Below are 16887 nucleotides of genomic sequence, written 5' to 3'. Positions count from 1 at the left end.
ACACGATAGTCACTTCAGTACCTTTTACTGATGGAAATTCAGGCACTCCCCGGAGCAATGTAGGGTGAAGGGTGTATGTCCGGATCCTCCCCAATGAGCGGGTTTTGGGCCTCCTGTTCCTTGCCTCTGCTTAGTAAGTTTCTGACCTGCCTGAAGCTAGGCCTAACTTTGTCTCTGTCCTGCGCTGGCTGTCCTTGTGGTAGGGCCTTCTCTTGGAGTGCACTCTCCCGACCTACGGGGCCTATGTGTCTCCTGGCTCTGGTACGTATCAGCCCTTTAGCGATCCTGGGACTTGTAGTTCTCCAGGGATTCCGGTTATATCTTACTGGGTCGTGGATATCCCGGTAAGCTTCGGACCCGGTGTCCGGTAAATTCTTCTTCGGGGTGAGCTAGTTAAGCTCCTCTGCCCCCTATGTACTAACTCTCTCTACTCGCCTTCGGCCTACTCGGGCCCTCAATAGGCTACTCGCACTAACGGCAGCTTGCCGCGCTTCACCGATCTTATGGCGCCGGCACACCTAAGCTCACTATTCTGAGCTACGACTCAACCGGGCTCAACTCTGTATTCAGGCTTGCACTAACTGAACTCTCCAGAGGAATTGCGGAGTCACTGAGCTCCACTGCAGACTGCCCTGTTTCTGTGTCTCACTCTGCAGGAACTGACTGCCTGGCTCCACCTTCCCTTCTTTATATATCCCTAACAGCTCCCTCTGGTGGTCTGAGGTGGAAGGTGGAGATGTGTGAATGGTTATGGGGGCCTCTTGTGGAGGAATCCGTCAATACACCCTTCTAGGATCTGTGATACCAAGCACAGCTGGGCTTCACACAGGGTCTGGACTTATAAAGAGGGGAAGAGGGAGGAAGAAGAGGATTATTGGGTGAAAGCCAGGAGGAGAGGAGAAAAAGAACATGGGACACACAATTTAACCCCTTCAGCAGGGCACAGCAGTCAAGGGGCATTCAATTAAAGATTGACGTGCCCTGCAGACTGCTGAGACCCAACAACAATATTTCCTCAAAAAGTCCCATGGAATAACGACAACACACAGATCTTAACCAAAACTCCTTTTAATGGGTAGAAGTCGGTCACAGCCAAAAAGGACATGCTCAGTATTTAACCGGTATAAAACTTGGTTAAGGCACTATTGGCCAGCTGAAACGGGTGCAAATCCATATGCCACAGCTGGACTCCCAGCGCAAGTCAGACTTCGTCCCGGAAAAAAACATCAAGATGGAGAAAATGACCGCTAAGGAGGAGCGGAGTATTTATACTGCGCTCCGCCCCCCACCCATTTGGTAAAAAGCTTGTTCTATGCTATCCTGGAGACCGGAGAGAAAAATATCCAGCCCTATTTCCGTCAGATGGACTCCATCGGGTAGCATAAGACTGGAATTGTCTCCCTCAAGTTGGTGATGCCTCATGACCACTCCGGCCTTAAAACGGATAAAGCGGGACAAGCGGGCATTAAGCGTGCGCACAGAACGTTCAACTGCCGCCACATCTCTCGCGCCCTGCCATGCAACACGTGACATGACCTCTGACCAAATCAGAGTAAGCTCTGGAAAAAGTCTGTGGAATTTATCCACGTCGGAGCGCATGATTGTGAGGAGTTCCGCTAGGTGAAAGGAGCAGAGATCATTCCCGCCCGCATGCAGGACTAGAATTAAGGGAGAGGAAGCAGTCTGAGCTATCCGCACCACCTCGGGAAGAACCTGAGGCCAGGTCAAGCCTCTTATTCCTCTCAAAAAAACGTTGATGCCGTGGAACCCAAGACCTCTGCCACCTGGTCGACGTTCTGCTCTTTGGGATGCCCAGAAGATGTAAGAGTGGCCCAGTATCCTCACTGTGTGTTTTACACCATCTATGAAGAGATAATAAAGTTAGTGAAGCAATAAATTCGGTCTGATGTATCTTGCAAAACAGGAGGAACGCCATCTACCAATGTGCTGGATCTCGGAGTTAGGCAAACCAGCACGGGCTGCTTCGGTAGCAGCTGCTATCCTAAAGGAGTACGTACCAAATACCTTGAGAGGAAGGCCTACGAAAGCTAAACATTTCCAAAAAAACTAGATTGAAATTGAAAAACCGTAAGAGGAGAACCATCCTCATGTGAGAAAAAGGAGTCACCAGATCGCCAGAATGATAAGTAATTATTAACAAGGGTTAAAGGACAAATAGGACCGGGGATGGTAAGAAGGGGAACCCATGAACAAATACCGGACGGGTCAATTTTCGATTTCCGAAAGTGGATACGGAGACCTCGGTCACAGGGAGTGATACCATCATACTGGAGTCCTCCTGAAGTGCGCTTGGATGGGGACACCAATTCACTAATGCGCAAAGCACCAAACCAAAAAACGCGAGTCAAAAAGCGGCAGAGAGTAGAGCAGACTTGAAAGGAGAAGAGCGGACAGCGGGAGTGGGTTGATTAGGCGGGTAAGTAAACTGAAAGAAATGGGCCGTCTGTTCTCCTGACGAGTGTGCTCCCTCCTCCAATCCATAATAGCCTGCCGAATGATGAAAACCTTAGTAACATCGTTCCAACCTAAGAGGCGAAAATAAACACCGAGATCAGATAGGCGGTTCTGTGCAACGGCTCCTGAAACACCCATGCTACGCAAGTAAAGTAAATATTCGATTGTGACCTCCAGACGGGCAGCGTCGGATGCTGCTGCTGATCTATCCCCAAATAGGTTATGCCACTCATTCCATGCCTTACCGTAAGAACGCCATGTAGATGAGGCCACTGAAGATCTCACCAACTCCATCAATCTTTCTCTACCACCTCCCACATGAGGGATGGGCATGGATGCCCCTCTGGTTTGGCTGCGGGGAAACATTCCCGGAATTTCTGCCAATCGAAACGAGAAAGAGAATCAGCAATGACATTATTTGTACCCGGAACATGGCGGGCTTAAAACCAGATGTTTAAACGTAAGCATTTTAATACCAGGAATCTGAGTAATTTGATAACCAGGGGAGATGAGGATGACAAGTGATTTATGGCGTGTACAATACTCATATTGTCAGTCCAATAACAGATCCGTTTATCCCTGAGGGATGGGCCCCATAAAGAAATGGCTGTGATGATAGGAAATAACTCTAACCAAGTAAGGTTTTTAACCCAGCCCTCAGTGCGCCAAGATTCCGGCCAAGGTTCGGCACACCATTGGTCTCCAAAAATGACACTGAAACCAGTAGATCCAGCGGCATCGGAAAAAAGGGAGAGATCCTCATTAGTCAATTCCGATGACTAAAAGAATGTATATCCATTATAGGACAAGAGGAACTCCTTCCCAACCAGCAAGTCTGCTTTCAAAGGAGGTTTTATCCGAATTCTATGATGGGGAAGCTTGATGCTTTTGGTCGAGAGGGATAAACGTCTGGAAAAATTCTCCCCATAGGCATTACTGTGCAAGCAAAGTTAAGGAGGCCTAGCATGGACTGCATTTGACATAGTGTTACTTTGAGGACAGAACAAAATCCTTCAATCTGGGACAGCAATTTTGAATTTTTTTCTGAGGGAAGGCGAAAAACCATGGCAACGGAATCAATCTCAATTCCTAAAAAGGATAGCGAAGTAGTAGCAAAAGTTTTTCCACTGGATAAGGGAACGCCAAAATACGACGCGAAAAAAATAAAATTGTCCAGCAAAAATTGACAGGACCTGGAATCTGGTGGTCCCACAAAAAGAAAATCGTCAAGATAATGGATTATAGCGGAGGAACCTGTTTCATACTTGACCACCCATTCTAGGAAAGAACCAAATAATTCAAAATAATAGCAAGAGATGGAACAACCCATGGGAAGGCAGGTAGATCTCACATCACCGTTACTTTCTGAGTAGCAACGTCTTCGGAAAGTTTATGAAGCTACATTTACAGAAAACATTGGTCCACTGGCTTTACTAAACGCCATCTACAAATTCGAGCTTCAAGATTTGGAGAGGTGTGTATTGCAAGAATTTTTATCACCCAACCACTTTGAGTAGCAGAAGGAGAGATAGCATTAGCAAACTCTCAAGAACTATCTGCATTCTACAATGACGGAACAACGGTTAAACAGCCGAGCCCTTCTGTCAATTGAACATGAGCTCGCCAGACACCTGAATATTAAAGACCTGATTAAGGATTTTTCTAACCAGCAGGTAAAACGACTGCCTGTTCCATACATGTAAATTTGCATCTTCACATCTTCTACATGTAGCCAGTTTTACATTAGTGTGTTATTGCCATGTATGTTCCCCTGTATTATGGATGAGTGTCCTAGCCTGACTGCGGGATTACTGACCCAAAGTCCTAGTATTAGACAGATGTAACAGATCAGTTAGTAATGTTTCAGTTCTGAGACCTGCACCTGACTGACCCTGCGATGCACTATCCGTACCCCAGATGGGAATACCCATTTAATATTAGGGCTCAGTTTTTAGGATAGAGCGCACTATTGTTTGTTGTTCTTGAATTTATGGAAATACATCTTTATTATTATGGTTCATTTCCTTAGATCGTGTGCAAAACTGTTTGTTGTTTTAATATGTTTTCTGACCTCACAAAATGACCTTATTTTCATTGTATTAATTGGTTATACGTTTTGTCTTTGTTTTGTTTGTTTTGTTACATTATAATTTTGCACTTTACATAATTGACCAAAGGATTTAACTAAATGACTCTTATGAAAAATAGATTTAATTAGCGAAATGTTTAGTGGGAATGTTTTACAAAACTTTTATGTTAAGGGCATTGACCATGCTCTGGTTATTCTTAACCAATGTGTGTGTGAGATGAATAAAAGGCCCTTAATGCAGAAATTCAACATAGAAATATAGTCTATTTCCCATATTTCGTATTTAGTGCCGAAGTTCAAGAAAGACCATAATACTAAGTGCCTTATCATCATCTCAAACACATTGGTCAAGAATAACCAGAAAATTGCCAATCCTTTTAATCATAGTTTAACTTTTTGGAAGAATTTACTTTAAAGTTTGTCACCCCTTATATCATAAATAATAAATAAACAGAAATTGCTTTTCTAATAGAATAACACGTCCAGAAGAGATTCCTTTTCAGCAGTCACCTCATTATCATAGCCAGCAGGATTACAATGAGAGATAACAGAATCCACCATTCACATTAGGTCGTGTCACAGCTCACCTCTTCCCCTTTCCTGCACAATGACATCTGCATGTCACTAAACATGAGAACATGTATAGAAAACTCTCCCTAGGAATTAGACTCCCATATTTTGTCTTGTGATATATATACATCCATATGTCTATTGTTCATATCTCCAAACAGGCAAGACAGCAGATTTCCATAAATGTACAGAAAACAGGATACAATAATCTGAAGTCAGAAATACAGATTATAAAAAAATTATCACAATCTGGTTTCAATTAGTTTAAAAAATGTACGTCACTCATTCCCTTAAAGAAAAATAAGCAAAATATACCTAAAAAGAATATTGGATAGTTTAAGAAATGTTTAATAGGTTAGAGTAGAGTAGGGCCCTGCCAAAAGAGTCTACCTTGTCGTGGTGGCAGGCTTAAAAAATCTTTTGGCCAAAACAAAAGCTGATGGCTGTGTATGTGATATGGTGTTCGATGGGAACTGTTTATGTGTGATTGGTGAAACCGAGGTGCAGAAGCAGAGTTTTTCCAAGAGTGGGAGGTGGGACGGTGGAAAGTTTGAGGGGTGGAGGCGGGGCTGGTGTGGAGTCTCAAGGGTGCCCGGAAATGTTGCCAGTATGGGGTGCTGAAATTCCTGGTGGCAGCCCTGCTTCAGTATGTAGCAAAAATCACAGTCTCCTACTCTCCACAGGCATGTGTTCAAAGGAGTATGTTACGGATCCGGGTGGTGGAACCTCTGTGCTGCGGTGCAAGGAGGGACCAGAGGGGCGTAAGTAGCTGTCAACTCGGACTGACCAAGGTCATACGGCGGCTCAATCGACTCCGTGACCAGGGAAGACCGAGCAGAGAGACCAGGTGCTACTCTGGGACCAACCTTGTATGAGAGCAGGTGACTCCCACGGGTCAGAAGGCAGGAACTGACCGGTACAGCAGATGAGCACGGCAGGCAGGCTGACGGGTGATCCGGGTAGGCAGACTGGCAGACACGGCAGATAACAAGCAGGAGCCTCCAGATAAGCTGACTGGTAGGCACGGTAGGTAACAGGCAGGTGCTTCCAGGTAAGCAGGCGGGCAAGGCCCATAGACAGACTGGCGGACTTGACTGTAGACAGACTGTCGGGCTGGAGAGTAGACAAGCTGGCGGACTGGACTAGTAGTCAGGCTGGACTTGTAGTCAGGTTGGCGGGCTGGACTTGTAGTCAGGCTGGCGGGCTGGACTTGTAGTCAAGCTGGCGGGCTGGACTGGTAGTCAGGCTGGCAGCAGGACCTGAGGGCTGAAGCAGAGTTTAACACACAAAGCTACAACCTTGCATGGGCACCTCCATCTTGGAGGAGGTGCCTTTTATATGAGAGGTCCTCCGGTCATTGGCCGGGGACTCCTTAGGACGGCGTGCGCGGCCCCTTTAAGAGGGCGCCCTAAGCACAATGCCCGGGAAGCTGCGCACCGGCAGAAGCAGGAGCGCCGGAGGACGCCGGGAGGGGAGCGCGGCGGTAAGAGGGACGGCGTCTCTGCCTGTCAAGGCGCAGAGACACCGATACTACAGAGTATTGTCATGACAAGCACTGGGGTGTTCAGAAAACCTCAAGCTGTCATGACAACCCTTTGGCACCCCACAATCATGATGCAGGGACAGTTAGAACAGTGTGCCCCACCTGGACCAGTCGCTGTAAATTCTGCCATCACAGATAGTTAGCGGCATATAACAGGTTAACGGTCGCTTCCCTCCACTCGCATCTGTTAGAGGCAGATGATGGCTGAATAATGCAGCCATCATTTGTCGGCTCAGTTCCCAAGTCCACATCAAAGAACGGGACCTGGGATTTGTTATTTTTTTCTATAAACCGTTTTGGTTTTTACTTTTTTTACTTTAGTCCCTTTACAGAATGTGAACCTGGTTGAGCTTTATTGCACGATGCTGCGAGGCATGATTTACAATTACAGCTGTGGGGGCCATTGTGTGAGTTGGTTGACTAAAAGAGCCCCCTACCTTTATTTGACAACCTAGATGCCACTGATACTATAGGTTGCGGCATCAAAGGCGTTAATTAAAGATAACAGCTAGGATCAAAGACATTGACTGCTCAGTTCCTGCAGGAGCCCCTCAGTGATCCAGCTGGAATGGTGCCAGCACCAGAGGTGAGTATAGCTCCTATTATTTTACTTTGTGGAAACATAGTGATTGAGAAGGGTTGGTCCTAGTAGTGAACATCAGAGAGAGACTTGCGGCCTAGCCGGAAAACCCAGTGATCCCCGCTAGGGCCAGAGCTTCATAGAGAACTTACATGGAAACTCACACGACTGGGCACACCACCTTTGTGAAGAGAACATTAACGTTAAATAGTGAAAGACTTTCTCTGCTATCCCAAGCTTACTGTTATTAGTTCTACTGTTAATTTGCCTTGTTACTAACACTTTACAGTTTAAAGTATATACCGTATATACTCGAGTATAAGCCAACTGTTTCCGCACACTGAACTCATCATGTTTCCTTCATCTCGCATATCTTCCCCACCTGATCTTTCTATCACAATAAATGACATCACACTTTCCCCGGTCCCCGGAGTAACCCCTGACTCTGCCCTGTCCTTCAAACCCCACATCCAAGCTCTTGCCACCTCCTGTGGCCTCCAGCTCAAAAGTATTCCCAGAATCCATCCTTTCCTCAACCCTCAATCTATTAAACTGCTTGTTCATGCCCTCATCATCTCCCGCCTCGACTACTGCAACACCCTCCTCTGTGGCCTACCTGCTAACACTCTCGCACCCCTCCAGTCCATCCCCAACTCTGCTGCTCGACTGGTTCATCTCTCGCCTCACTATTCCTCTGCTACCCCCCTTTGCAAATACCTTCACATGCTAATAATAATAATAAAAAGTAATTTTTCATTTAACTTTGCATGAAGCCCTGTGGGTTATACAAAATTTCTGAATACGGTTTTGAATATTTTGAGGTGTATACATGACATATAGATCCCTCAAAATCTTTTCAAATGTGTAGATGGTCCTGAAAAACTGAGGGATGGGACATTTCATTGGCATACAAAATTCAAAGTACAAAAATGAGACTTTTTCTAAATATTTATCAAATTTCCGATATTTTTTATATAAATGTCTATCATATTGACCTAAATTTACCACGAACGTAAACTACAATGTGTCAAGAAAAAAATTATTACCACATAAAATGGCACATATTAGTTTAAAAAATTTGGCTTGGTCAGGAAAGTAAAAAGTACCTTAAGTGGGAAGGGGTTAAAGAGTTATTCCCAATATATGTAATAATTCTGAAGTGGAGCAGACTCCACAATACAAACTGTTTATTTTATTAAAATAAATACATTTCTTAGACCTGATGAGGCTTGTTTGGTTGCATTAAAAATCCACTTGCTTTTGAGCCGAAACATTGGCACCTGTTCACACGGGCCAATAAATACACCATTTTTTATGTAATTTTCTATTAAGTGCTACCATCTTTTTTGCTTACTTATATGCCGACACTGGGGTATCGTGTGCCGGGACCCTTGGAGCTCTCACCGCCATAAAACCTGAACGGCCGTGCAGTCCCTCCGCCTCTTATGGGACGTGCTGGTGAAGGTGCGTACGCAATGACATCATCGCGTACGCGTCTGCATAGAGGGCCAAGATGCCAGTACAGAAGTGCAGCTGCAGGGGATTATATGAGAGGTAAGTATCAATTTATTTATTTTTAATAGAATTAATTAAATGGTCTTGGGGGAGAGCTCATGATGAACTGGGAGTGGAGGTTGGGGAAAGCACTTGGAGAATAGGGAGTGGGGGAAGGGGAGAGCACATGATGAATTGGGAGTGGGGGGGGGAGAGAGCACATGGTGAATTGGAGGTGGGGAGAGCAAATGATGATTTTGGAGTGGGGGTGGGGAGAGCTCATGATGAACTGAGAGTCGGGGTGGGGAGAGCACATGGAGAATTGGAAGTGGGGGGTGAGGAGAGCACATGGTGAACTGGAATTAAGGGGTGGGGAGAGCACATGGTGAACTGGGAGTGGGGGGTGGGGAGAGCACATGGTGAATTGGGAGTGAGGAGTGGATAGAGCACATTATTAATTGGGGGTGGGGAGAGCACATGGTGGGTGGGGAGAGCAAATTATGAATTGAAGGTGGGGGGTGGAGAGAGCAAATGGTGAATTGCGAGTGGGGGATGGGGAGAGCACATGGTGAATTGGGGGTGGGGAGAGCAGATAATGATCTGGGGGGTGGGGAGAGTACATGGTGAATTGGAAGTGGGGGGTGGGGAGAGCATATGCTGAATGGGGGGGTGAGGAGAGCAAATGATGAATTGGGAGTGGTTGGGGAGAGCAAATGATTAATTGAGAGAGGTGAGTGGGGAGAGCAAATTGTGAATTGGGAGTGTGGAGAGCACATGGTGAATTGGGGGTGGGGAGAGCAAATGATGAAGTGGGGGTGGGGAGAGCAAATGGTGAATTGGGGGTGGGGAGAGCAAACGGTGAATTGGGAGTGGTGGGTGGGGAGAGCAAATGGTGCATTGGGAGTGGGGGTGGGGAGAGCTAATGGTAAATTGGGAGTGGGGAGAGAAAATGGTCAATTGGGAGGGAGCGGTAGTGAGAGCTAATGGTGAATTGGGAGTGTGGAGTGCACATGATGAATTGGGGGTGGGAAGAGCAAATGGTGAATTGGGAATAGGGGGTGGGGAGAACTAATGGTGAATGGAGCAAATAGTGAGTGGGGGGTGGGGAGAGCAAACGTTGAATTGGAAGTGGGGGTAGAGAGCAGATGGTGAATTAGGAGTGCGGGTGGGGAGAGCAAATGGTGAATTGGGAGTGGAGGGTGGGGTGAGCAAATGGTGAATTGGGAGTGGAGGGTGGGGAGAACAAATGGTGAATTGGGAGTGGGGAGAGCAAATGATGAGTTGGGAGTGGGGAGAGCAAATGGTGAATGGGGAGTGGGGATGGGGGGAGCAAATGGTGAATTGGGAGTGGGGGGTGGGGAGAGCTAGTGGTGAATTTGGAGTGGGGAGAGCTAATGGTGAATTTGGAGTGGGGAGAGCAAATGTTGAATGGGGGGTGGGGAGAGCTAATGGTGAATTGGGAGTGGGGGAGAGCAAATAATGAATTGGGAGTGGGGGAGAGCAAATGATGAATTGGGAGTGGGGGAGAATAAATGATTATGAATACAGGTTGGGAGAGAGCATGAACATGACATAATGAATTGGAGTGGAGGGGTTCATGTAAATATAATGAATTGGGGGAGCGGAAGGTACAGAGTGGGGGGTGTTGAGGATGCAGGAGTGTGACTGGTAATGAATTGGGAAAGAGTACAGGTGCTATTTAATTTATATATTTATTGGGTGGAGAAAGTGGCTATTTACAGTTAGTGGGGGGGGCCGTGGTGGATTACAATTTGTATTTGGAATGGTGGGTTGCATAATAACTAATTATATATTAATGGTGGGTGCACATCTGTATTCAGCTGCGTAATGTAGAAATTGGGGAATGTGCTCTAGATAACTGTGTGCTATTTTATGCAGAGACGAGTCCTGGCTGGAAGAAGTGAGGTCGGTCTGTGCTGGATGAAAGTGAAAAAAAGCGAAGATGAAGGACTTCAACTAGAGACGTCACTTGTGAGTCAGTGTGTTCTCTGTACAATGACACTATATACTAATGTGCAGAGCTCCTGTGTATGTCACTGGTGATCACTGTATTACCTGTACACTATACACTATATGGAGAGCTCCTGTGCATAATGTCACTGGTGATCACTGTATTACCTGTACACTATATACACAGCTCCTATGTATAATGTCACTGGTGATCACTGTATTACCTGTACACTGACACTATATACAGGGCTCCTGTGTATAATGTCACTGGTGATCACTGTATTACCTGTACACTATATACACAGCTCCTATGTATAATGTCACTGGTGATCACTGTATTACCTGTACACTGACACTATATACAGAGCTCCTGTGTATAATGTCACTGGTGATCACTGTACACCGTCTACTATGTAGAGAGCTCCTGTGTATAATGGCACTTATGGTAATATTAGTATTTTTTTTTTTTTTATTAATGATCAGTATTGTATTATTTGGTCACTATGTGGTGGTAATATGTGGTCCGGTCATGGTGTGGCGGTATTTGTCCCTTACACTGTGTGCAGAATTATTAGGCAAGTTGTATTTTAGAGGATTATTTTTATTATTGATCAACAACTATGTTCTCAATCAACCCAAAAGACTCATAAATATCCAAGCTTAATATTTTTGGAAGTTGGAGTGTTTTTTTTTTAGATTTGGCTATCTTAGGAGGATATCTGTGTGTGCAGGTAACTATTACTGTGCAGAATTATTAGGCAACTTAATAAAAACCAAATATAATCCTATGTCAGTTGTTTATTTTCACCAGGTAAACCAATATCAGTGCACAAAATTTAGAAATAAACATTTCTGACATGCAAAAACAAAAACCAAAAAAATTAGTGATCATTATAGCCACCTTTCTTTATGATGACACTCAACAGCCTTCCATCCATAGATTCTGTCTGTTGCTTGATATGTTTTTGATCAACATTGCGTGCAGCAGCCACCACAGCCTCCCAGACACTGTTCCGAGAGGTGTACTGTTTTCACTCCCTGTAGATCTCACATTTTATGATGGACCACAGGTTCTCTATGGGGTTCAGATCAGATGAACAAGGGGGCCATGTCATTATTTTTTCTTCTTTTAGACCTTTACTGGCCAGCCACGCTGTGGAGTAGTTGGATGCATGTGAGGGAGCATTGTCCTGCATTTAAATCATGTTTTTTTTGAACGATACCGACTTCTTCCTGTACCACTGCTTGAAGAAGTTGTCTTCCAGAAAGTGGCAGTAGGTCTGAGAGTTGAGCTTCACTCCATCCTCAACCCGAAAAGGTCCCATAAGTTCATCTTTGATTATATCAGCCCATACCAGTACCCCACCTCCACCTTGCTGGCGTCTGAGTCGAAGTGGAGCTCTCTGCCCTTTACTGATCCAGCCTCTGGCCCATCCATCTGGCCCATCAAGAGTCACTCTCATTTCATCAGTCCATAAAACCTTTGAAAAATCAGTCTTAAGATATTTCTTGGCCCATTCTTGACATTTTATCTTATGTTTCTTGTTCAAAGGTGGTCGTTTTTCAGCCTTCCTTACCTTGGCCATGTCCCTGAGTATCGCACACCTTGTGCTTTTTGATACTCCAGTAACGTTGCAGCTCTGAAATATGGCAAAGCTGGTGGCGAATGGCATCTTGGCAGCTTCACGCTTGATTTTCGTCAATTCATGGGCAGTTATTTTGCGCCTTTTTTGGCCAACACGCTTCTTGCGACCCTGTTGGCTATTTGCCATGAAACGCTTGATTGTTCGGTGATCACGCTTCAAAAGTATGGAAATTTCAAGATTGCTGCATCCCTCTGCAAGACATCTCACAATTTTGGACTTTTCAGAGCCCGTCAAATCTCTCTTCTGACCCATTTTGCCAAAGGAAAGGAAGTTGCCTAATAATTAAGCACACCTTATATAGGGTGTTGATGTCATTAGTCAACACCTCTCCTCATTACAGAGATGCACATCACCAGATTTACTTAATTGGTAGTTGGCTCTCAAGCCTATGCAGCTTGGAGTAGGACAACATGTATAAAAATTATCATGTGATCAAAATACTTATTTGCCTAATAATTCTGCACACAGTGTATATGTGGTATTATTTGGTGACCATTTGGTGGTAATATGTGGTCTGGCCATGGTGTGGCGGTATTTTTTCCTTGTATGTGGTATTATTTGATCACTATGTGGTGGTAATATGTGGTCTGGCCATGGTGTGGCGGTATTTTTTCCTTGTATGTGCTATTATTTGATCACTATGTGGTGGTAATATGTGGTCTGGTCATGGTGTGGCAGTATACCTTGTATGTGGTATTATTTGGTGACTATGTGATGGTAAATTGTGGTCCGGCTATGGTGTGATGGTTTTTGTTCCTTGAATGTGATATTATTAGTCATTTTAAAAAATGTATGTGACACATTCCTTTAAAGAAAAAGAAATAAAAATATACCTAAAAAGAGTATTGGATATTTTAAGAAAGGTTTAATAGGTTAGAGTAAAGTAGGGCCCAGCCAAAAGAGTCTAACTTGTCGTGGTGGTTGATTAAAAAAATCTTTTGGCCAAAACAAAAGTTGCTGGCTATGTATGTGATATATGGTTGAGTGGGAACTGTAAATCTGTGATTGGTGAGGGCGTGGTGCAGAAGTGGAGTTTTTCCAATATTTGGTGGTGGGACTGTGGAAGTTTCGAGGGGTGGAGGTGGAGCTGGGGTGGAGCCTGGGCGGAGTCTCAAGGGAGCTTGAAAATGTTGCCAATATTGGGCCCTGAAATTCCTGGTGGCAGCCCTCTATCTATCTGTCTATCTAAATAACAAAGTAAGGCTATGTGTGTTATGATCTGCAAGAAGAAATAAGGAAAGATAGGGGAAAGCTGTCCCTACAGTAAGACTAAGCTGAATCCCTACGATGTAGCGGGCTGCCTGTTCCTAGTCAACAGACCCACTTTTTTCTTCGGCTAGTCTGAACGAAGACCTATAGAATTAAGGAAGGGCTCCTAAAGAACTAAGGACTGGGACAAAAATGGGACACTTCCTAAACAGAAATTGTTGTAGAACACAAAAGACAAATTGACAAAAAGTACTAGAGGTCCAAGAGGACCAAGCAAACTGACAGAGCTAGGCACCGAAGCACCAGGCTAGCAAAACAGTCAAACAACACTGAAGTCCAGCAAAGCCAGAAGGGCAGAGCTGGAATATATAGGCAGGTGGTCACGTGGCCACAAAACACAAGATAGCAAAAACTAACAGGAGGGTTCTAACAGAACCCCCTCTTCTATGAGGATCCTCCTGATCCTCCAGGCCCAGGCCTTTGAGGAAACCTCCTGTGGAAAGCTTTAACTAGCCTAGGAGCAGAGACATCATCCGTCCTTACCCAGGAGTAGTCTTCGGGACCGAAACCCTTCCAGGAGACAAGATACTGTAATTTCCCTCTATGCCATCTAGAATTCAAAATACGAGAAATTTCATATTCGCCGTCTTCCACCACAGGAGGAACTGTGACAGTGGCGTCCCTATTAGATACGTCAGCCTTTTTCAAGAAGGAAACATGAAATACAGGATTAATCTTCCAGGAAGTAGGGACATCCAACCTAACAGCAGGTGGGTTAACAACCTGAAGCACTTTAAATGGACCCACAAACTTAGGACCCAGTTTTTTAGAGGGAATCCTCAAACGCAGGTTCTTCAAGGACAACCAAACCATGTCACCCACAGTAAACAAAACCTCTTTACGTTTCCTGTCAAAATACTTCTTGGACTTTTTGTTAGCCTCTTGAAGGTTACAACGTACATTAGTCCAAACTCTCTCTAAATCACCGGAAAAATTCTCCTCCTCCGGCACCGCCGACCCCAATTTGGAGAAAGAACCAAAAGACGGATGTCTCCCAGTACAACAAAAAAAAAGGAGAACACCCAGCAGAGGAGGATGTATGACTGTTAAGAGCAAATTCTGCGAGAAGCAGAAACTCCGACCACACCTCTTGATTGTCCGCCACAAAGCAACGCAAAAACTGCTCAACATCCTGGTTCTTTCTTTCAGTCTGTCCATTAGACTCAGGATGATAACCAGACGAAAATGACAAATGGACTCCCAACCTGCACAAAAAGCACGCCAAAAGCAAGCCACAAACTGAGGTCCTCTATCAGAAACAATATCCGTGGGAACACCATGGAGCTTGACAATCTCCTTAACAAATGCCTTAGCGAGTGTCTTGGCGCAGGGCAACTTAATGAATGGAACCAAATGACACATCTTACTAAAACGGTCCACGACCACCCAGATGACAGTAAAACCCTCGGACACAGGAAGATCAGTAATAAAATCCATAGTGAGATGCGTCCAAGGCGCACTAGGAACATCCAGAAGGCAAAGCAACCCCGCAGCAGGAGTATGTGAAGCCTTTGACCTAGCGCACACAGTACACTGACACACTCACTTGATGACTTCCTTCTGCCATCCAGGCCACCAAAAACTGCGACTGATCAGTCTCTTAGTCTCCGAAATTCCTGGATGACCTGCCAACAGAGACTCATGACACTCCACAAACAAATCTCTCCTAAAGGCTCCAGGCACGAACAACCTCCCATGGGGAGTGTTAGATGGAGCATCATCTTGAGCTTTCAGAATCCCATTCTCCAAAACAGAGTCCAAAGCCGCCACCACAACTCCTTTCTGTAAAATGCTCTCCTCCTCCTCGGCACCGACCGTAGGAGAGAAGCTGCGAGATAAAGCATTGGCTTTAACATTCTTAGTACCAGGGAAATAGGTAACAGAAAAATGAAACCGAGAAAAAAAAAGTGCCCACCTAGCTTGACGGGCATTCAAGCGCTTGGCAGCATCCAGATAAATCAAATTCTTATGATCTGTGAAAACCTGAATAGGAAATCTAGCGCCTTCCAAAAAATGACGCCAATGTTCAAACGCGAGTTTAATAGCCAGCAGCTCCCGATTTCCAACATCATAATTCAGTTCGGTTTCCGAAAAAATTTTCGAAAAGAAGGCACAAGGATGTACTCCACCCTTGTTCTCCTGAGACAAAACTGCTCCGACCCCCACCGATGAAGCATCGACCTCGACCAAAAAAGGCTTGGTCTCATCAGGCTGCATAAGGATAGGGGCAGAACTGAACCTCTCTTTGAGATACTCAAAAACTTCAATGGCCTCAGTAGTCCACTGGGCCGTATTCGCACCTTTCCTGGTGAGATCGGTTAGAGGTTTAACAATTACAGAAAAATTCTTAATGAATTTCCTGTAATAATTGGCAAAACCCAAAAATCTCTGTATAGATTTCAAACCAATAGGCCTAGGCCATTCCTGCACAGCCTGAACCTTCACAGGGTCCATCTCAAAGCAATCGCTGGAGACAGGGCCGGCCTTTGGGGCGTGCCAGCTGTGCAACTGCACAGGGCGCCTCAAACTTGAGAGTGAAGGGGGGCGCTGCGCTGGCTCCCTCCCCGTCGGTATTTTTCTTATGGAAGAGCAGAGAGGGAGCGCCCAGCGTTTCTTCTGTGCTCAGGCGCCGGCGCCCCCTCTCTGCTCTGAAATGTCCGGCCGGGACCCGGGCGCGCTGCACTCTCTCCTCCTCACACACAGGGGCGGAACTACCGCCCGTGCAGCCGGTTCATTGAACGGGGGCCCCGAGGGAGAGGGGGCCCCTTCAGCCTCCAGCAGGGCCGCCATCAGGGCATGACTGCCCTGACTCCAGTATGGGGCCCGGCCGGTAGGGGCCCCCTTGGGGGCCCCCCTCTTGTGTGTCTCTCTCCTCATGGGGCCCCCGGCCCCATGCTAAGCGCCGGGGCCGGAACATCTCTGTCATGATTTCTCTGACTTCCGGTCATGTGACGGCACCGTCACATGACCGGAAGTCAGGAGAACCTGGTGTCATCGATTTGGACGAGGATTCTGCAGGGATCGCATGGGGGTAAGTATAACAAGTTTTTTTTTTTTTTTAAATACAATTTACTAGGAGTGGGGGGAATGGGAGGTGCACATGTGGGGGAGGGGAATGAGAGAGGTGCACATGTGGGGGGAGGGGGATGAGAGAGGTGCACATGTGGGGGAGGGGGATGAGAGGTGTGCACATGTGGGGGAGGGGGATGAGAGAGGTGCACATGTGGGGGAGGGGGATGAGAGAGGTGCA

The 16887-nt window shown here is 45.9% G+C and overlaps 1 protein-coding gene and 1 long non-coding RNA gene across 2 annotated transcripts in view; both read right to left on the bottom strand.

Moving 5' to 3' along the window:
• Positions 1-1142: 1142 nt before the first annotated feature.
• On the bottom strand, positions 1143-6275 carry LOC141218955 (uncharacterized). The gene is made up of 3 exons (XM_073666000.1): positions 6001-6275; positions 2721-2852; positions 1143-1862 (listed from the first exon to the last, which is right to left on the bottom strand). The coding sequence occupies exons 1-3, from the start codon at positions 6206-6208 to the stop codon at positions 1267-1269; spliced, it is 936 nt and encodes a 311-aa protein (XP_073522101.1). The 5' UTR covers positions 6209-6275; the 3' UTR covers positions 1143-1266.
• An 11-nt stretch (positions 6276-6286) lies between these two features.
• Positions 6287-16887, bottom strand: part of LOC141218956 (uncharacterized) — a 47639-nt gene continuing 37038 nt past the window's right edge. Inside the window, exon 3 of the long non-coding RNA XR_012287590.1 lies at positions 6287-6400. This is a non-coding gene — a long non-coding RNA (uncharacterized lncRNA). The remainder of the gene's footprint in view (positions 6401-16887) is intronic.

Source organism: Phyllobates terribilis, unplaced genomic scaffold (genome assembly GCF_046119375.1).
Source record: "Phyllobates terribilis strain yellow unplaced genomic scaffold, ASM4611937v1 Scaffold_252__1_contigs__length_2834547, whole genome shotgun sequence".
In the NCBI taxonomy this organism is placed as follows: Eukaryota; Metazoa; Chordata; class Amphibia; order Anura; family Dendrobatidae; genus Phyllobates; species Phyllobates terribilis.
Note: the sequence above shows the minus strand (reverse complement) of the source record. Positions and strands in the feature narration are given on the sequence as shown.